We start from the raw sequence: 20,984 nt of genomic DNA on the forward strand, positions 1-20,984 counted from the left end.
TAATATTTGATGGTCCTTCTTGGTCCTCCAACTTTGTTCAGCAACTGTGTCTGCTTCTGCAGGTGCTGCGGCAAGGCCTCATTCTTTAAGGTCAGCTGCAAATTGTAGGCCCTGTGCTGTTCACAGGTAGCTCTGATCTCCTGCAGCTGTTCATGAAGCTCCTGAGATTCTGAGCCACTTGGCTCCTTAACTCAGCCGTCTCTTTCTATTCTTCTAACTTCTCCTTTTGCTGGTCCAGCTTCTTCCTTCACTTGGAGCTTAGAGTGCAGCACACGAGAGAGCTCCTCCTTCTGTTTCTTAGCCTGTGGAAGGCATCCTGCAGCTGGCCCAGCTGCTCTTTTATCTCTAGGTTATGCAAAATTGTGCATCTCATGGCATCATTAATGTGTAATCTGCCCAATGTCTTGAAGAGCTTATGCAGATCCCAGGCCTTTTCCTGCTGCTCCAGTTACCACAGCCGTTCCTGCTGCTTCAAATTTTGGAGACTGAGGCTCTAGTTTTCCTGCCTTTGAATGTAACACTGCTTCTCACATTTCTGTTGCTACTTCTGCAACTAATAGGTCTTGGATGGCAGCTGTAGCTTGGTCTGAGTTGGTCCTGCAGGCTGCTGCTGGAGGGTAGCTCTGCCAAATGCCATTGAAGTTCCACCATGTTTATCTCTAGGTCAAACACTTATCACGCCCATTGCTCTTTCTCATCTCTCAGTTCGTTCATCTGTTGAACCTTGTCTTTCCTCATGGACCTCTCCAACTTCAAGTCCTCTGCAACATGGTCTCTCTCCAGGCTTAATTTGGTCATTAATTCTTTCATGTTCTCTAGCTTTCTCCAGCCATGCCTTCTCTCTTATTATCTTTGTTTATCTTTTGGTTACTCTCTTGGTGTAACGTAGGACTTCTGACATATTGTTAGTTATTCCAGTGTCAGAGGAAAGGACACTAGCAGGAAAGGAACCAGAGGAAGATTCCAGGTCTGCATGGTCTTTGGTCTCACCCTTGGTTGATTTACAGTCCACAGTAATTATTGTTATGAGGTTACCTGTTTTCAGTTTTCTTTTTGTTGGTGTTAGTGGGTCCACCAGGTCAATTCCTCTCCAGATACTCTTGCTGTTGTTTCTTGCCTAAAGAAAATTTTATTTTGCATGCGTTTCTGGTTTGGTTAGATATCCCAGCAATGGGATAGGGAAGATGGAGGGGCCATATTCCCAAGCTTTCTGAAATCACTTCTATTCTTGCAATCACCCACTTCCTACAGGATCTCTGAAATTCACTCAGTCACCACATAGCACCTTTACTTCCTTCACCTGCTGGTAGTGATATGATCCAATAGAGGAAAATGCCAATGGTACTAGGCAGCACAGAATGTGGATGTGGCCTCGATTCTTGTATCTTATTGTTCAGCTAGAAACAGGTATGCATTGTGGGATCATTGTGATCCAGACACAGTGGGTGGAGTCACCCCATACCTGCTCTTACAGTCCTCCCCCATTTACATATCTACTTGGGGAGCAGGGCAGCACCAGCTCCTGTTTGCCCTGCCCATCAAACCTGCCCACTTGGGCTGATAACTAGGATTAGCTCTAGTTGGGTGCCTCCACAGTTGTACTGGAGACTGCTCAAAACAATGTCGTCCATCCCACAATTACAATCACCAAGTGATCCTGAGTGGTTGTTCTCAGGAATAACCACTCAGGATCACTGTCATAGTCCCTCTTATGCTGGGACTATGGAGGGATCAGACCCAGAGCTTAGGGGATGAGTGAGTGACAGAGAGTAGGGATACTGGATACTGCATCATTTTGCAGTCTATTTCCTCATATTACAACTTGGTCCACATATTTTTACATCACAGAAATACCGTCCAAATAATTTCCATCCACTCCTCCAGACTGCAAGACTGTGCTAGTCCCATAATTCGCTCACTCCTTACTGCAAGTTTCTAATCTGGGTCTGAATCTGTTCCCCTGCCCGCCAGGTCTCTATTCCACACCTAGCATACTATGTTCCCATAAGAGAGAACAATGGATTGAACCAGCCTTTGTCTTTTTAAAAAAAAATTATGTGAAAATACCATACATCGGGGTTACAATTACATGGGCAAGGTAATGAGTACATTTCTTATCAAGAATTCTTGGCTCCTCCTCTGTTTCCTCTTCCCACCCTTTCCCATCCTCCCCCCGATCAAAGTTGTAAAGTTCGTTTTTCAACATAACGACTTGTACATCTCATTGTTGCAATGGGTCCACCTGTATCCCTATTTAAACGCTTTGTTTTTGCCCTTCCCCTCCACAAATTATACCAACATCAAATACAATGAAAGCAGCGGTTATGCTGTGGGGGAGGGGCATATGAAACAACAAAGAAATCATCTTATAAATATGTTACAATCACAAGAAAAAAAACAATTCAATACTTATAGTGGGGTTCATTTCACCTAAAATCAACTTATCTGATCTTTTCTGCTTGTCTCAGACATATACTAATTATTGCAAATAAGGGAAACCATGGGACTTGTGTTTCTTTAGGCCTGGCTTACTTCACTTAATATAATTTTTTCCAAGTCTTTCCATTTCCTAACAAATGGGGCTATGTCATTTTTTCTGATGGAAGCCTAGAATTCCATTGTGCCGGAACCTGCCGGCAACAAAAGGGAATCCTGAATTAGGGGGCGAGGATGCAGAAAAATAAAGACATAAGACATAGGATGGGGTCGGGAGGTCTGCACCTCAAGATTACAGTCCCGTTTATTTTTAATTTTTCCTATTATATACTATTAGAAGTCAAGAGGTAACATAAGGTTACCATATTGCAGAAAAACAAGGAAAGTTTTATTAAAAACAAAGTGCAGTAAAAACAAGACAAGATCAACTGATAGAAAGTAAAACAAATTCTGTAGACATAGCAAAGCAATCCCGGGCACCTAGTGTTTTTCATGAAAGCCAGTTCCTTATGCGTGCCTTTAAGTGAGCACAGGGGTCAAGATGACCATAGAGCTTTACTGTGGACTCCCAACATCTCCCCCATCTTTGTTTGAAGAAGCGAACCCACCTGTCTTAGGCTGGGTGGATCACCTTGTCTGCCTTACCCGTCATCGGGAACTTTTTCAGAGCAAAGCTGAAGGCCCTGTCTTAGGTTGGTCAGACTGTCACCCCCTCTTACCCGACTCTGGCTACAGTTTCTCTCTGGGAATTCATTTATATAGAGCTTGATCTTATGTAGCTGTATGGCTAAACTCATAAGAGAGTTTTGCAGTGCACGTATAAGGAAGGCATAGAAAAACTATCAGCAAAAGCATTCCCACGCCAAGCAATGACATTAGCAATCCTTTAACATAAGTCAGGGAAGTGATATAGAGTTGAAATTGTTTAAACAGTTTTTTTTAGCAGTTTTTGCCACTTTAGCGTCCAGAGGTAGGGCTTGTGTAGTACTATGAGCAAGCTGATTAAGATAATGGACAGTTTGTGCATTTTGTGTTAGTGCCACAGCAGCTGCCGCTGAAGAGGCAGCTAACAAAATAAAAGCCAAAACATCAGCTACAAGTAGCCCAACAAATCGATGAGGGCGCATTAGTTTTTTCAATTGTCTTAACACCTGAATGCCAGAATCTTTATACCAAGTTTTAGAAATATTTACAGGAAGCATAACAACAGATGGTTGTCTAACAATAAGTATGGATTCAGTTATGCCGCTATACAAGCAATTAGTAAAAGAACAATTAGAACAGGTGACATTAAAATAATTAGCTCCTATAGAGATATTGAATGGTCTATACATAATGACATGGGGTGGTGATACACAACTCATAATATTTTTTGAAAGGGATGAATTGGGCCAGGTTATGTTGTTGAGTGCAGCCACTAGCATCCAAACATGATGTTGAGGATGCCCATTCATCCACCACAGTCCAAAATTGTACTTATTAGTAAGATTAGCTCCAAACCAGTCCATTAATTGAAATTTAGTTCCAGAAATATTGGTAACAAATGGCTTCACATGCCTGCACCTTATTGGATGAGGCTTTCCTGTAGATACTATTATTTGTGAAGAATTAATGCAATGGGGTATCATATAGGATGGAGTAAAATTTGCATGAACTGGGTAACCAGTTGGTAAAGATGTCATCTGTATATTGTACATTTGATTTTTGTCTGGGATCCAAATTTTATGAGTCATGGATAGCATTATAATACAGCCTGGAATGGAGCCTTTAGAGCTGGTGGTAAAGTAGAATGGAGTTCCAATGTCTGAAGCTGAGGTATCTGCCATCTTGGTGTGCTGGATGAAGTGATCAAGTGCTGTACTGTATACTGATCTATTGACGTGAATGAGAACTTCAATTCCCTCCCAAGTTGTAGGGCGCACAATCGGGGGATCTGGCACGTAAGCCCAATGTGTCAGGGTTTGTGTCATCAGAATGAGCCTCCACAATCCTAACGCAATGCTCAGGCAACCAGAGGGATTCATTTTCTTCCTGCGAAAAAACACAAACATGTCCTCAACCCCATGTTAAAACTGGATCGAGCCCATGCCAATCACCTGTTAAAGGATCCTTCCACTTAACTCGGCCAAAAGCTCTTTGCTCTCTTTTTTTCCCAAAGTCACTGTACTGTGGAAAGTCCATTACAATCTAAACTTAAAAATTTAGTACAAATAAAGCATGAAAAGAATATTAACAGGAGAGAAGGGGTATAATTCCCCCCTTTTAATTCAAAAATTTGGTGTTTTAACAGCCCATTGGCTTGTTTAACAATTTCTTGCTCTTGAGGAATATAGGGAATATCTGTAGAGTGAAAAATCTGGTAAGATTTACAAAAAGTTTGAAAAGCTTGTCCGACATATCTCGGACCATTATCAGTTTTAATATGTTTAGGAAGTCCCATAAAGGCAAAGCAGTGTAGGGAATGAGCAATACCATGTTTGTTAGTCTCCCGGCAAGAGGAGTAGCCATAATAAAATTAGAGTAGTTATATGGTAACATGGACAAAATGAAGCCATCCAAAAGATGGAATCAGGCAGGAGTTTAGTCTACTTTTTCCATGGTGGAGGAGGTCAGGGTAACTATGTCGATTTCCTCCCCGTGACTGTAAGGCTGTAGCAACCGCAGCAACAGCAGGGTCTTTCAGTGTCTCCAAGGGACTGTCACACCTCGTGCTAGGCTGTATATTTCTACACAGACTGGTTAAGGATACAAGTAATACCTAGGCTTGGCAGGCTGTGGCCCCACTAGTTTTTAAGACTATTTAGACAATAGCCCAGGACAAATTATCAAAATGACAAGCTTTTTAACTAGATAGTTCTTTTAATAAGGCTGATTTTCTAGGCAGATGTAGAGGGCTCAGGCCTGTACTACTATTTTCCATGCGTTTTTCTTCTGTCTATTTTGCCACATTTTTTTTATGACTCTGGTCCCTTATTCTAAAAAGGGGATGATGGGTGAAGATTCATCTTCTGTAACTTCTTCAAGCAGACTCAGGGGTGTTGATCCTACTTAGCCAGGATCCTATAACCTTAGTCTATTTTAGAAAGAGGTTACAAGGGTTAGATATCATTAAGAACAATATTTTAACTTTTGACAAATGCACAGACTTTTTCTCCAGCTACAGCAATGTAGCTTGTTTAGCACTCTGGTTTGTAAAAGCATCTTTTTTTTTTTTTTTTGTCGGTCGTGGGGCCTGAACTCTGGGCCTGGGCACTGTCCCTCAGCTCTTCAGCTCAAGGCTAGTGCTCTACCACTTGAGCCACAGCGCCACTTCCGGCTTTTTTCTTTTTGCTTATGTGGTGCTGAGGAATCGAACCCAGGGCCTTGAGCATGCAAGGCAAGCGCTCTACCACTGAGCCACCTTCCCAGCCCTGTAAAAGCATCTTTAGGAATGTGACCCCTAGTGACCCTAACAATGCCTAAGTCACCCGTGCAGATGTAAATAGACAGATGTTAATAGAAACACACTCTCAAGTTTACAAACGATTTTCTTGAACAGATAAATTTCTTGTAGCTGGTGTTAGCTCAAAAGTTACTGTCAATTAGGGCTTTTGAAACATACAGGGGCTGGGATTTAAACCATCTCACACATTTTATAACTTCACTTTTTAGTACTATCACAGATCACTAATGTTTCTGTCCCTACAAGGTAGACAGTCATGGACATTAGGCATGCTTACAAACTATCTTCCCATGACATTCTGGCTCTGACCAATTTTTGAAGGGCCACACACAAATGACTCTAGGATCTGACATTTTTGCCATCCGAGCAGTGGCTTACTGCCTCTGGATACTCCTCCATAGCTCTTGTCTCACGAATGTCTTCTCTACACTGGGATAAATGCCTCATCTGCATTTCCCTTAGCTGGTTGCTGGACTTGAACTCGGGGCATGAGTGCTATCCCTCAGCTTTACAGCTCAAGGCTCGTGCTCTGTCACTTTGAATCCCAAAGCAATTATTTTGGTAATCCTAATTTTTCCACTTTGAGGCAAATGTTAACAACAATTTTACTTTTAAACTTTATATCCAGAAATCCATTCCTAATTTTTAAGCCTCCTATTAATCTCTTTTATTATTTTATATTTTAGTTTTTAGTTACATTTTTAAAAAATCCTTTAAAATCTTGAGGCCAATTGTCACTCATTGTCTCTTGGATGTTTGTTTTAAAACAGATACACATTAAAACTTTTAAACTCACATGACAATTTTTCCTTAATGCAAGAATTACAATCACCATTACTGTACCAAGAAGGTAAACTTAACACCTTTATGACATTTAAAAACATATCCTAATTGTAGAACATCATTGAAAGCAAGTCACATTATACAAATACATTTTAACCCTCTTTTTAAGTCCAAGGGGCAGTTTTAGCAATACTAATCAGATCATCGCATCACTAATTTTTTTTTACCATCATGTTTCTAGTATTTACCTGTAGAGAAAAAGGACAGAACAAAGTGGGCCACTTGGCCCCTCCTGTGGAATGGGCACACACCTAATCTCACTCTTTAGGGTATGATGAACTGCGTTTGTGCCAACTTGTCCCCTTTCACCATGCGTGGACTCCTCCCATGGCCTGTCCCACCATGTATGACCAGCTGAACTGAACTATGGCCTGTTTACCCCTTACTCCTAAAGCTAGGTCTTTTGTTGGCTTTTACATTTTTTCCTTTTCTTATCTCTTGGTTTTTTGAATGAAAATACATACTTTTAGACAGACAGGACAGTAATGTCTTTGACAGTGTTAAACAAACTTTTACATTTAAACTTTTAATATTTATTCCCAAATTTTAGCCAAGAGAACTAAATTCCAAACAGCCAATGCATTTTGTTAAGCCAGATAACTTGATTACAGTGTAAACAGCCTTATGCATTTTAAAATACCAGATTTTTTAATTTTTTAAGTTAAAGAATCCTTAAAAGGTCATTTAAAACAATGTGAAAATTCTTTAAAATTTTTGGTAATGTCCAAACCTCATAACCTTTTGAATTTTAAACTTAAACTCACCCAATTGTTACAGCATGCTGATAATTCTTATCTTAAACATGTTCACAAACACACACAAAACACACACAGATCTTAAAGCGCACAAAAATCAATCAGTTGTATGAACATTTAAAACTGGTACCAATTCTAAAACAGAACTAGACAAGACAACAACAAAAGGCTGAGTTGGGGACTAATGGGCCCCCAGTTCATCCCTACCTCAGAAAACATAGAACAGAAAACACACCGAAGTAAACAAGACAAACAGTGGCCACAAAGACAAAATCAGGTCTCAGTGAATGGGGCGACATCTCACCACCACTCACAAGTGGGACTCAAATCCACTTACCAGGGGATTCCAACCCCCTCTACTCACCTCCGGAGGATTTTTCTTTTAGATTCCTGCAAACATTGACCCAGGGGCCTTCCAAGGTAGAGGAAAATTGCCAGTCATGTTGCAGAAAGGGAAAGAAGTCCCTAGTGGCCGTCCCCTCAGACTGACAGGTTCTCCCCCATATTCAGACCCCCTGGGTCAAGGCTGGAGGCTAAAGTCTTGCTGGTGTCACTTGTAGGTGGTCAGTGGCATTTTCATCCGGCTGTGAATTCTCCCTGCTGGCCCTTTTAAGTTATTGTTAGATCCTCCAGGTTTTTCACCCCCACCAACCCCCGACTTCTTGATCCAGAGAGGGTGAAGGAGGTAGCTGTGAAGCAAAGAAAAGGGGGTCAGTTTAAAGTATAAGTAAAAAAGAAGGAGCTAGAGAGAAACAGATATTGAGCGAGTGTTAGCCAGTCTCCTCTAGGCTCTCACATCAGGATGAATCTGAGAGAAGAAACATTCCAAGAATTCCAGAATACATACACACAAACATTGAGACAAAACACATTTACAGCGTGTGCATTGTAGACTGTCAGACAGAAAGTGTTGGACTACAGATGGGCCCAAATGTCCGCACTAGTGGATAGTTTACCATGATGGGGATCTGGGGGACGGCTCCCATTGGCCCAGTTGCCTGTCTTATAGTGCGTCCGCCAATACCTCTTGCCAACCCCAATACAGAACCTGCAGGCTACACAGATACCAGACAATTACAAAGCAGCAATGTTTTAACTTACAGGGCATTTGCATCATAGTGTCCCTGAATGTTTTTTGTTTTTTGTTTTTTGTTTTTTGCTAAGTTTCTAAACTAATGGTTCCTTCCTCCAGGAACCAGGGGTATACTTCCTCAACAAAGTAAAAGAAACATTCTAACTGACTGTCTAACTTTCACTGCTTGAGCATGAAACATACCCTTGAGAGCCTGCACATATAACATGTGGCTGTTACCTTGCCCCATAATTTCTTACTCCCGACTATACTCTCTCCCGCTCTCTATTTCTGGATGTCCTCTTACCTTAGCTGGGTCCTCTGCCATGATCCCAGGTTTTCAGTTCCCTGTTCAGGTGCCACTTGCTGGAGCCTGCCGGCAACAAAAGGGAATCCTGAATTAGTTGGCGAGGATGCAGAAAAATAAAGACATAAGACAAAGGATGGGGTCGGGAGGTCTGCAGCTCAAGACTGCGCACCATTTATTTTTAACTTTTCTTAATATATACTATCAGAAGTCAAGAGGTAACATAAGGTTACAATAGTCCAGAAAAACAAGGAAAATTTCAGTAAAAATAGAGTGCAGTAAAAACAAGACAAGGTCAACTGGTAGAAAGTAAAACAAACTCTGCAGACATAGCAAAGCAATCCTGGGCACCTGGTGTTTTTTAAGTAAACCAGTTCCTTGTACTTGCCTTCAAGTGAGCACCAGGGTCAAGATGAACTTTAAACTTTACTGTTGGCTCCCAACACCTCTCTACTACTTTTTCTCTTTCTTTCTCTACTTTTCTCATCTTCGTCTTCATCCTCCTTCTTCTTCAACCCCCTCTTTCTCCTCATTCCCACCCCAGCCACCATGATAACCAGCCCTGTGTGCACCATGTGATCCATAGACTCACCCCAACCCCAGAGATCAGCAGACACAGTCAGACCTGGATCCAGGCCTCTGAGACCAGAGCTAGAAGTGTTCCTTTGCCCTCATTCCTACACGGAGACCAGAGATGTGGGCTTGGAGCTGGGGAGAAGATACTGTTGAAACTGAATTCCCCATGAGGTGCTCAGAGACTCAGAGTCTGTACCACTTCCTGAGAGATGGAAGGAGGCTCAGGTCTTTGAAGAAAAAGTTATCTCAGAAGTGCCGCGTTCAGGCAGAAAAGCCTGGGCCTGTGTTATATAATTTGAGAAATAAAGGACACGCAAGCCTGGTTCCTGATGGACATACCTGTCATCCTAGCTGCTCGAGGGGCTGGTTCAAAGCCAGCCCAGACAGAAAAGTCTTTGAGAATCTGTCTCTCAAATTACCAGCAACAATTCAGACTGGAGGTATGGCTCAGATGATAGATCGCCAGCTGTGAGCAAGAAAGCCAAGCAAGATTCTTTGTATGCTTCTTTTCATCTCTAGAGTGAATACAAGGCCCTGAGTTCGAGGGAGGGAGGGATGAAGAGGAGGGCGAGAAAAAGGGAGGCCTTGGGTTCAAACAAAAAATGCAATTTGAATTTCTGTTTAATTCAGTTTTTCCCTTTCCACAGCCACCCCTTCATCCTCTCCCTTCCCCTGCCCGCCCTTGCTGCCCACTCTCTTGTTGGTGAAGAGAGGGAGATCTATCCTCATGTCTTTATTTCTTTGTTCCAAAGCCTGGTAGTGATGTGGAGACTCCACATACCCAGGGAGCCCTCCCCCATCTCCTACCTACCCTTTAGCCCTCAGACCTCCCCTCCCTTAATCAAAGTAGCTTCAGGAGTCACACCCAACTCACATCTCCCCAAAGCCAGCCCAGTGAGCCTGCCACCCCACTCCCACCCCAACTCACACCTGAACTCAGACTACCTTTGGGGTCCACGGGCATCTGGGCATCAGAAAATTAGCTGTAATTGCTCTGTACTTAGCAACTTCATCTTCCCGGCGCTCAGCTGGGGCATCGTGTCTGCGATTTCACTCTTAATCAAGAGGCCTTACAGTCTGACTTCAGAGACTAACTTTTAAAGCTCCTCCTGTGTATGAAAATGAAGGATGTCTTACTTGCTCCACCATGCAGTAAATCACAGAGGCCTGGCAGAGAACTGAGACTGTATTTCACAAAATGTGAAGGGAAGAGCCTGGCACAGGGAAGGTAGAAAGGGTGGCAGAGTTGAAGGCGAGACTCAAAGCTCCGGTGAATCCTGGGCTGCTGGGGAGGTCAAAGTAAAGAAGATCATAGATCACAGCCAGCAAAGCAAAAAAGCTCCATCTGGTTGAGCAAGCAGGGCATGGCGGCTCACACCTGTCATCCCAGCTCTGCAGACAGCATCAGTAGGACTACAGTCGAGGCTGACCAGGACAAGAATGTGAGGCTCTATCTAAAAAGTAACTAAAGCAAAATGAGCTGAGGGCTCTGGTTTGCATCTGCCTTCCAAAAGTGCATGTGTTGCAGGCTGACTCCCATGGGCCTGTGTCCATGGCCCTTCAAGGTGGGGACGTTGAGAAGTGACAAGTGTCCCATGGTGTCATGAGGGTAGGCTATCGATGGTGGCATTTGTGGCTTTATCACAACAGGAAGAAACTGGCACCATGGCACGAGCCTGTATCCCTAGCTACTTCAGAAGAGGAGTTCAGAAGGTTGTAGTACGAGGTCAGCCCAGACATGTTAGTTTGTGAGACCCCATTTCAACCAGTAGCTTGGAGTGGTGGCCTGCCCCTGACATGCGGACACAGTGGAAGCACAATGGCTAGGAGTAGTGGCACGCTTGTGCCATCCCCAGAGGTATGAGACAGAGCAAATAGTAGGACCACAGACCACTCCAGTGCAGGCATGAACAAGACCCCACCTCGAAAATAACCAACCAGCGAGGGGCAGTAATTAAACAACACAGTATATCTAATATGTCTACTAGTTTTCCTTCCTCTTCTTTCAGAGTCTTTTTGATGGTGCTGAAGTTTGAACCGAGGCTTTTTGCTTGCTTCTTGCTGACTGACCAGTGCTCTACCATTTGAGCCATGCCTCCAGCCCAGATGTTTCTTGATTACATTGGAGATGGAGCCTCATGTGCCTGGTCTGGCTTTGAGCCGAAATCTTCCAGATCTCAGCCTCCTGTGTACCTAGAATTATAGTTACGAGCTTCTTGCCCCTGGCTTTTTCTAGATTTTTGAGTAAAGCTCTGTTCTCTTGACCCTAAGGTCATATTCTTCCCCATCTTTTATTCTTCTGTCTCTTCCATCTTTTCCCAAAGCATCAGGAAAAAAGTAGAAGAAAAAGAACAAAGCTTTGGGGCTGGGAATGTGGCTTAATGATAGAGTGCTTTCCTAGCATGCATGAAGTCCTGGGTTTGATTCTTCAGTACCACATAAACAGAAAAAGCCAAAAGTGGTGCTGTGGCTCAAGTGGTATAAAGCTAACCTTAAGCAAAAGAAGCTCAGGGATAGTGTCCAGACCATGAGTTCAAGCCCCAAGACTGGCAAAAAGTAAAGAAAAGAAATTTCCTGCCCAGGCTGGCTTCACACTGCGATCTTCAGATCGCAGCCTTCTGAGTCACTTGGTTTACAGGTGTAAGCCACCAGCACTCAGTAAAAACACTTTAAATATAAACTAACAGACAAGTCGAGTTGTAGATTTACAGCAATGATATTACTAAGCAGCCACAGGTCCCTTGCAGGAACACCAGATGGGCAGGAACCACAGAGCCCAGCACAGCTCTCTCCCACATGGCCTGTGTGGGAGCAGTTCCACTGGTACAAGAGGATGCCCTCCACTCTCACTTGCCAGGGGAACCTGAGCCTGAGGCCCTGGGGGTAGCCAGGGACTCCACATGGAGAGAGAAGGAAAAGGGCAGGTCTGTGCTAATCAAGTGTCCCATCACATCGTGTAAGACCATGTCAAACATGTAACCAGTTATTTTCTCTTGGTTTACCATCAAGTGACCACCAACTCATGCCTCATCTCATGGGGGGGGGTGCTCAGGAGCAACTGGACAGGTGGTCTGCCTTGTTCCCGTCCAATGCCACTCTGTGATTCCCCAAATGACCCCCTTGGCAAGGTGCAAGGTGTGTCTGATGAGTTCTTGTGTTCCAGTTCATAACCACAACTCTGTCATCGCCAAGAGTTCCCACTACAGAAAGGACCAGCAGCCCTGGGCCTGGGTCATGAGGCTGCAAGGTCCTCCACACTAAAACTCCCTAAACAATCACATGTCTGCTTTCTTGTAAATTCCCTCTTGTCCAGTCCTGAGAGCCTCAACGACAAGCACGCATCCCAAGCTTCTATTTCCAAAGGGGAGCTGGGAGTGGAAGTCAGTCCACAGTGAGCAACAAGCACCCGGCATAAACCAGCCCTCAGCCGGTGAATATGCCAACAGCCCAGTGGGCTTCTCTACCCAGGCCCAGGTGTGCCACGGTGACTCTGGCCCCATGCCTCTTGTCCCCAGAAGGTGGTGCTCAGATCATCCATAAAGGCAGTGCCTACCTGAACCTCCAAGATCTGAGCTAGTCAGCTGGGAGTCCAGGACAAACTTGCTCTCAAAAGATTCAGTTGGAAGTAATCACATAAGCCAAGTAGTGAAAGAACAAGGCCTGGGATGAGGAAGGTAAGGAAAAGAAAAGGAGGAAGAAAGGGAGGAGAAGTAGGAAGAAAGAGGAAGGGTAGTTGAAGAAAGAAAGGGAAGAAGAGAAGAAGGAGGAGAAAGCAGGAGGAAGAAAAGAGATGTGAAGAGGGGAGAGGAGAAGAGGAGAAGGAGGAGGAGGAGGTGGAGGAAGAGGAGGAGGAGGAGGAGCAGGAGGAGGAAGAGGAGGAGGAGGAGGAGGAGGAACCTTAACAAGCACACTATAAGATAGAGGACAAATGTAGATCTGAGCCAATCTTCCCATGTCTTGATGTTTCAGCCAGTGACCAGAATTTTTGTGAATGTCCCCCAAGCCTCTAAGTGTGAGGAGAGCCACAATTATGCCATGTCCCCTCATCCAGCCATGTAGCCCTGGGTGCTCTCTTTCTCAGAAACCTTGTGACACACTACACACATTGGCAGATCTGTAGAGCACACTGTAGAGCACACCATCTCCACCCTGTCCCCAACCGTCACAGCCTAGAGATCATAGCAAGTCCAATGTGACGCTTCTGCTAGCTCCAGAGTGCCCCCCTCTCGGGCCTGCTCTGAGCCCCCTCCTCTCCTCCACCTCGCCCCTCCCCATACAGCCTCAGGTCCTTGAGCTTGCTCTCACAGACAGTGTGGGTCTGCTTTCCAATGCTGTGACAAGATCTAAGGAATTGAACTCGAAGGAAGAAAGGTTTCTTTGGGCTTGTCTCCATCTGTGGTTGGCTGGAGCTATAGCTTTGAGCTGAGGTAGGCAGCACATGTGGCAGCAGAAACACAAGGTGGAGAAAGGAGAGGGGAATGGGCTGGGAAAAGTTACTCCATTCAAGGTCACATCCCCCACCCTGTGGAGGCATTAATCCATAGATGAAGGTAGCAACCTTGGAATCCAATCCCCTCTCAAGGCCCCACCTCCTGATAGCTCACTCAGCTATGAGGTCATCAGTGGATGAGCCCGTTGCTAGAGCCAGAACCCCATGATCCAATCACCACTCAAGGTCCCGCCTCCTGACAGCCCATTCAGCTATGATATCATCAATGGATGCCCAATGGTGGAGCCAGATACTTCCTGAGGAGATCCAATCACCTCTCAAGGCCCCGCCTCCTGACAGCCCACTCAGCTATGAGGTCATCAGTGGATGAGCCCATTGGTAGAGGCAGAGCCCTCAGGATCCAGTCACTTCTCACTATGGCCACCAGCTGGGGAGCAAGCCTTCAACTCAGGAGCTTTTGGGGATATTTCAAGTACAAACCATACCAGAGGGCATCATTGTTCAAGTACCCCAAAATCCTCCACCCCACCTGGGACCCTCCTACAGTGGGGCACCCTAAATGGAACACAGTGTGCCACTGTGGATAGCTGAACACAGGATCCAGGACTCCCTTACTGGAATGTTACATTTGCATAAAAACAGTCTGAGGCCTTATTATGGTTGTTGACAATCATTGTGTTTGTCTAATTGAGCTTGTAAGAACCAGGAGGTTCCCCCAAATCCTGACCAGCTGCTCTGATGGATTTTAAAGCAGGAGCTCTTCTTGATATTCAATATAAAGAGACCATATTTCCTCTCCAGGGAGACACTAATGACAGAGAAATGTGATTTCCTGCTGCAAACTTACCAATCCTACTCCACCTCCACCAAGCCATGTGTTAAACCCTTGGTCCCAACAGTGCTCTTTCCCCTTCACCACAGTAACTACTTGCAGAAAACATCGTCCTCCATCCAGCTGTTTATATTTTTGCAATATCAATTTGTGATACTTATTGATATTCAGCTTTGGGTAAGGAGAAAGCACAGAGAACCCCTAGGATAGGAGTGTGGCTCTGTCACAAGTCAGCTCTGTGTTTTCTGCCAGTCACTTGACCTTGACTTGGACCTTCCCTCTCAATGAGAGAGGTTCCTCATCTGTAGACTAGAGATAACAAAAGCACACATTGTGGCTGTGAAATTCAAGGGCAAAGTGCATATAAACTATTTGGCATGGGTGTCATACATCTGGTGGGTGCTCAGCTGACCATTTGGTCCAATTACTTGGTGGTAATTGAAAAGGTGGTCCAATTACTTGGTGGTAATTGAAAAGGGGAAAGGGGACATTATTTCAAAGTATTGAGATCCGTGGCCTGAACCAGGCCCCTCTATCTTGCTTCTCCTCTGACCCTCATTTCCCACTCCGCTAATGCAAGGTAACAGCAACAATATTCTGGAAGTATTGAGTGACTTCTATGACAACCAAATAAAATGTCCAACCATAAAACATACCTTCTTCGGTGGGTTACTTTTATGGCTCCCCACTCAGAGTTCATCTCCTCTGTGTCCTGTACCTTCTATCATAGGTAATGGTGAAATAATTCTTCTCTCGGCTTCATCTCCATGTCCCACCAGTCTGTAACTGAGGAAAAAAGAGTTGCCACATGATGAGAATCAATCTGACTCCATTTTCGGTTCTAGATGATGAATATAAATGATTGGAAAATTAAAAAACCATTAGGCTATTAAAAATAACTTCCAAGAACCATCTCTCAATAAATTATTTTCAGTCTTAAAAAACACACCTGCAAAGAATATAAATGGTAATGCCAAACATCTGAGAAGTCAGTAATCAGATATAATGGTCAATTTCTCTGATATTATTGTCTAATTAAGCAATTTGGCTTTCGTGGAGATTGTATGGAATTGAGTCAGTATAGTCTAAAAGGGATGTAGAACCGATTTCTTTTGAGCTAAAGACAAAAAAAAGTATATTAAAACTTTAGTACAAGGAAGAATAGGTTACAATTTATGTTTTCTGCTCAATTGGCTGCTTTTCCAAAGCATAATTCAAGAGTTAAAAAGAAGCCTGACAGATGAACTGTGAGGGGAGCGGGACTCCATGTAGAGACCCCGACCCTGGGTAGGTACCAGTGCTCTGCATGGAGGACAGGTCTTGAAGCCAATCTCAAGCAGATACCAAAGGGGCCTGACATTCATTCAGAAGTATGGCTGTAACCAGGAGAGGAAAATTGAGACAGACTTCAGTCAGCACCGTGAGCCTCAGAGTGATATAACAGAAATGATTTTAAATAACAGCACTTCCGTTGTCACTTTTCTTTCTTGGATACTTCTCCTTTTGCACCAATGGATTTGTTGCTGCTTCTGCTGCTGCTGTGGAGACAAATACAGGAGACAGAAGTTATTTAAAAGGTACAGAATTTCATCTTAGCTCATGGTTTTGATCCAAGGTTTACCAGTTCGACAACTCTGGGCCTGCACTGAGGCAGAGCATCATGGCAGCACATGAGAACCTGTGCAGGGGGAAGCTGCTCACCTTATGGCCTGGGAGCAGAGAAAGAAAAGGAGGAGGAGCAGGAGGAGGAAGGGGAAAGGGCAGGGAAACAATGAGAGCAATGAAAGCTTTCTCCATCGGCTGGTGGCCCAGGGAGGAGGAGGGAAGAGAAGAAAGGAAACATGTGGTTTAATCCCATTTTGGGTCAGCCATGCTGCTGGCCCCAGGCCAATGAGTTTTACGTCTGACCACATTGAGACAGGTAGAAAGAGGGAGATGAAGAGCTCCAATGGAGACACCACTTGGTGGCTCTCATTTGTGTCAGCTTACAGCAAAATGACTGGGTCCCCCACATGCATAGCCAGAAACTGCAACACTCCCTCTGGCTGGAAAGGACAGTGGGACCACTGGGCCAAGTACAGTTCCCTGCATCCAGGACCTTTAAGGCAGCATGGAGTGTCCTTCCATGAGGTGTTGGAATGTCTGAGCTAGCTAGCTAGCTGTGTGAGCCTGCAGGAAGGTTACAGCCAGCACCGACAGGTGCTCACTGCTCACTGGCCATTCTGGGGCACCAGCTACACTGGCTTATCCTTGGCCCCATGAAACAAAGACACATGCACTCACCTATTTACACATGAGCAAAGACAGGTACAGAAAGATTCCATATCTGCCTAAGGCTGCAACAACTGGATTTGAACCTGGCTGGATGCCACAAGGAGTGCCTCCTGATAAAGCCACACCTGCTGAAGTTATACCACTGAGGCCCTACCCCTTGCTGAAGCCACACCCCAGCTGAAGCCACACCTCCTGCTGAAGCCACACTCCTAGCTGAAGCCACACCTCCTGCCGAAGCCATACCTACAGCTGAGACCACACCCCCTGCTGAAGCCACACCCCCAGGTGAATCCATACCTCCTGCTGAGGCTATACCTACAGCTGAGGCCACACCTCCTGTTGAAGCCACACCTTCTGCTGAAGCCACACTTCTACTAATGCCACATTATCCACTGAAGCCACGCCTCTAACAAAGGCCATGCCTTTAGCTCATCTTCAAGCCACCCTAGAACTATGTTGCACAACAGTAAGGTTTGTAGAGGAAAGTACAGCAGTTTCTAAAAGTCTTCCACTTTTTATCCAAACTCACAGTGATCTGCGAAAATGAATTACATGATAATTGGGCAGTATGGGTTTTCTGACTGGTAATTGTTGTAATTAATTCAGCCTCGGTGAAATGCAAGGAGTTAAAAAAATGCCTGTATGAGGGAAACACTCATCTTAATACAAAGTACTTAACCAAATATGACGTCTTCTAATAAATCCTCCTTATGCGTTGCCAGCTGCATACGCAGCTGTCAGCAGAGCAAGAGCACTGCAAAATTGCTCTACATCTCTCTCTAATTTCCTCTTGGTATGGACAGCTCATTTGGCGATAACCCTTCCCTCTGGGCTTGGAGGCAGTATTTCCCAAGAGGGCTCCATGCAAGGCCCAGGGCCACATGCTGCCTCATCGAAGGTTCTAGAAACATCCACTCTGACAGTAGTTTGGGGAGATCTGCCAGGAGAAACACTGTGCTGGTGTTGGGCAGCCACTGGGTTCAAACCTCTGCTCAGTCGCCCAGGACTGATACTCATTCTGCCAAGGAGGCTCCTGACTTTCAGACATAACCACACAGCCCTCTCCCAGGACCACTGCTGGGATTTAGATTTGCTGTTCCAATGCTATTATCAGGGTCTGAACCAAAGACACCCCCAGAGGCTCATGGGACAAAGGCCTGGTTCTGTACGATAGGATTTTGAGAGCTGACTTAGTCATAAGCTCTCATATTTATCCCTGGGTAACACTCATGATTGGACACTGGAACTGAAGCCCTGTTGGAGGAGGGCACAGTCACTGTGGAGTATCCTCCCAGCGTGGGTCTTTTTCCCAGAAACAACTTGTCTGCCTCTACTTCTTGGCAGCCAGGCAGTGCGCAGCTCAGCTTGGCCCCAACGTAGCCCTCATCACAGGCCCAGAAATGAGATAGTAGAGCTTGCCACCAGCGTCCAATTACAGCCACCCCCTGCTTAGCTGCTTTTTGTCCAAAATTTGATCACAATTGGTGAAAACCCAAAGCCACGATAATCTGCTCAGATATACGGCTAAAACAAAAGGCAAAAAACTTTGTGTATTATTATTATTTTTTTAGCATTTCCTTTCCTCCTGAAGACCACTGTTGGCATTTGAATGGGTGAATGAACTGGTCTTGTTGGCCACACAATCATTGACAAGATGGAAACTTCACCCTATAGAAAAAGTCATGAAAGCAGACAGCACTGGGCATTTGGCACAAGTAGCCTAGCGAGCTCAAAGACCTGAGTTCAAATCCCAGGCCAAAGAAGAAAGGAAGGAGTGAAAGGGAGAGATAGAAAATTTGGTTTTATCACCTCTTTTGCCTTTTCTGTCCATAAATCCGCATTTAGATGACAAAGGTGTCTAGAAACCTTGAATCCAGAAAATCCACCTTTCTGAGAAGAAATCCCCCTGGATTTGGGAGGAGTGCATGAGGCAGTGGTGAGGTACAGGAGTACCGGGTGCTGAGCTCCTGGGCAGGTCAGCGTTCCTGGTCACAACAGGAGATACACCTGCTCTGTCCACCCCAGTGCTAAGGTTGGTGTCTGCAACCTCACTGACTCTTGACAGAGACTCTGGAGGGTGGGGACAAAGGCCGGTCTTCCATGGCAGGGGAGAGGCTAGGACAAGGGAGAGACCTCTCCAGAGGACCCAGCCCAGTACCAGTGAAAAGTGTACATGGCCAGCAAAGGGCCCATCAAAAGGGAGCCGGGATTCCTGAGGCTACACGGCCTGGTCCCTAGTCCCCTTGGCCAGAGTTACCTGAAGAAGCAGAGCCCCTCACCAGTGTGGGATAGGATGGTGAACTGCAGTGACCCCTAGGCCCCAGTGCAAACACAGGACAGTGACCTACAGTGACCCCTAGGCCTCTTGGTGCCCGGAAGCCTTGGCAGGAGGCCAGTCTAGCTCTACTAACTGCACATGAGCAGTCACAGCAAACTTGGGCATGCGCAGTTGCACACCAGGGGCGTAAGTTTCTACCTGTCGATCAAGCTTCCTATCAGTTCACACTCAGTGAGGGACGGTTCACCTGATCCCTACCTGAAAAATCTCAGCCAGGCCCGCGTTCCCTGCAGCCGACTCACTGTCTCTATAATAACCTCTTGAATGTGTTTTTCTCCATCATTTTCCTCACTGCACATAGCAAAGCAGAGCAAGTATGCTAGCCCAAGTCTGTTCTCTCTTTAGAAAGCCAGGAATTCCTTCCTGGGAGCCTCAGGAAGGACCCATCCTCACAACAGCTGCCTCTCATCTCCAGACAAACTAGGAGCACACCACAAACCTCACCCTCCTGCCACCAAGTCAGCAGCTGAGGACTCACCAGATCTGAGCTGGGAGCTCCCTGGCAAGCAGGGAGAGTGGATCAGCGAATTCTTCCCCAGCTGTCTAACTTCCAGCTGACTACAGTTCCCCCACACACACTGGAGTTGTGCGAACACAGCCTGCCTCTGCAGTTGTGGCACACAACAGCACCCAGTGGGCACCAGCTGTCTCCACGGCTTGTGCCAGCCTGGCTGGGGCAGAGAGAATGTGTTTGCCTTCTCTGCCTCCTCCCCCCACCCCGTACCTGGCTACAAGTCACCTCTGTTTCTGATCAAAGATGTTCCAAATTACAGCCTGTCATATCTACAGCACATTAAAAACAAGCTCCTCTCTCTTCCGTATCTATACATTCTCATTCCAATTGTTCGAGAGAGAATGTGCTGGAGTTGCTTCTGCTTCTCTGCATTTGAACATCATCTCTTTTCTCCACATTCCCAAAGGCAGGGTCCTTGGTTAGCATGCTGGTTACCTCTCTCTCCCTGTCTGCACCTACATGATCTAATCTGCCTGGGGCAGGCCGGTTGTTTGGCAATCAAACTTGGTGATCTAACAATTGGAAAGACAGATTAATTAAAGAAGAAAGGATTTTTCTTTCCTCCTTTCTCGCCTTTCAAAGGCTTTTTGAATAAGAATCAACAGAAATCAAAATAAAGGAGTGAGAATACCTCCCCGCCCCTGTCCACCCCCAAGTCCATCCCAGCCCCCCCACAAGAGTGTGCTCTTGACATTCATCTGCTTAGCTTCCATCTGACATCAAAAGTCAGCCCTCAGCCCTGGGGAATCAGAGGGACAGGAAGAACTTTGAATGGGATATTTATAAATTCCTCTGATAACAGCACAAAAGAGAAGCCGGACAGCTTTATTGATTTAAACATTAAAATTACATGTGCTTTTTTCTTCATTTTCCCAGAGGTGATAATGTTTCTTATTTTTAATGTAGATTGAAATCTCAGAGACTTTCCACAAGCTCCTTGTGGTGATTACGAAAGATTAGTGATAACACGTCTAATTAGTGTAGAGAGACATAAAAATCAATGGCAGCAGTGTGGAGAGTTAAATTGATGGACTCAGAGTGTCCAAGCCAAGATGGGCCTGCAGGCTGGGCTTTGCCAGGCCCCAGGCATGCTCCTATCCCCAGGCATTGTGGAGGCCTTCCAGGCTCCCAACAGTCCTTCTACT

General features: G+C 45.3%; 1 protein-coding gene across 2 annotated transcripts; it reads right to left on the reverse strand.

The window, feature by feature from the left end:
* Window positions 1-3,193: 3,193 nt before the first annotated feature.
* Window positions 3,194-19,851, reverse strand: LOC138830024 (endogenous retrovirus group K member 6 Env polyprotein-like). Of its 2 annotated transcripts, XM_070026487.1 has the most exons (5): window positions 19,804-19,851; window positions 16,009-16,251; window positions 15,370-15,499; window positions 8,856-8,921; window positions 3,194-4,467 (listed from the first exon to the last, which is right to left on the reverse strand). In XM_070026487.1, exons 3-5 carry the CDS (start codon window positions 15,411-15,413, stop codon window positions 3,333-3,335), a joined length of 1,245 nt encoding a protein of 414 aa, XP_069882588.1. In that variant the 5' UTR covers window positions 15,414-15,499; window positions 16,009-16,251; window positions 19,804-19,851; the 3' UTR covers window positions 3,194-3,332. The 2 variants fall into 2 exon arrangements, with proteins under 2 accessions (XP_069882588.1, XP_069882589.1); XM_070026488.1 differs by lacking the exons at window positions 8,856-8,921; window positions 15,370-15,499; window positions 16,009-16,251; window positions 19,804-19,851 and adding an exon at window positions 7,841-7,962.
* Between the last annotated feature and the right edge of the window lie 1,133 nt (window positions 19,852-20,984).

This window comes from Dipodomys merriami, unplaced genomic scaffold (assembly GCF_024711535.1).
Source record: "Dipodomys merriami isolate MVZ:Mamm:240054 unplaced genomic scaffold, mDipMer1.0.p SCAF_1801, whole genome shotgun sequence".
NCBI classification, from domain to species: Eukaryota; Metazoa; Chordata; class Mammalia; order Rodentia; family Heteromyidae; genus Dipodomys; species Dipodomys merriami.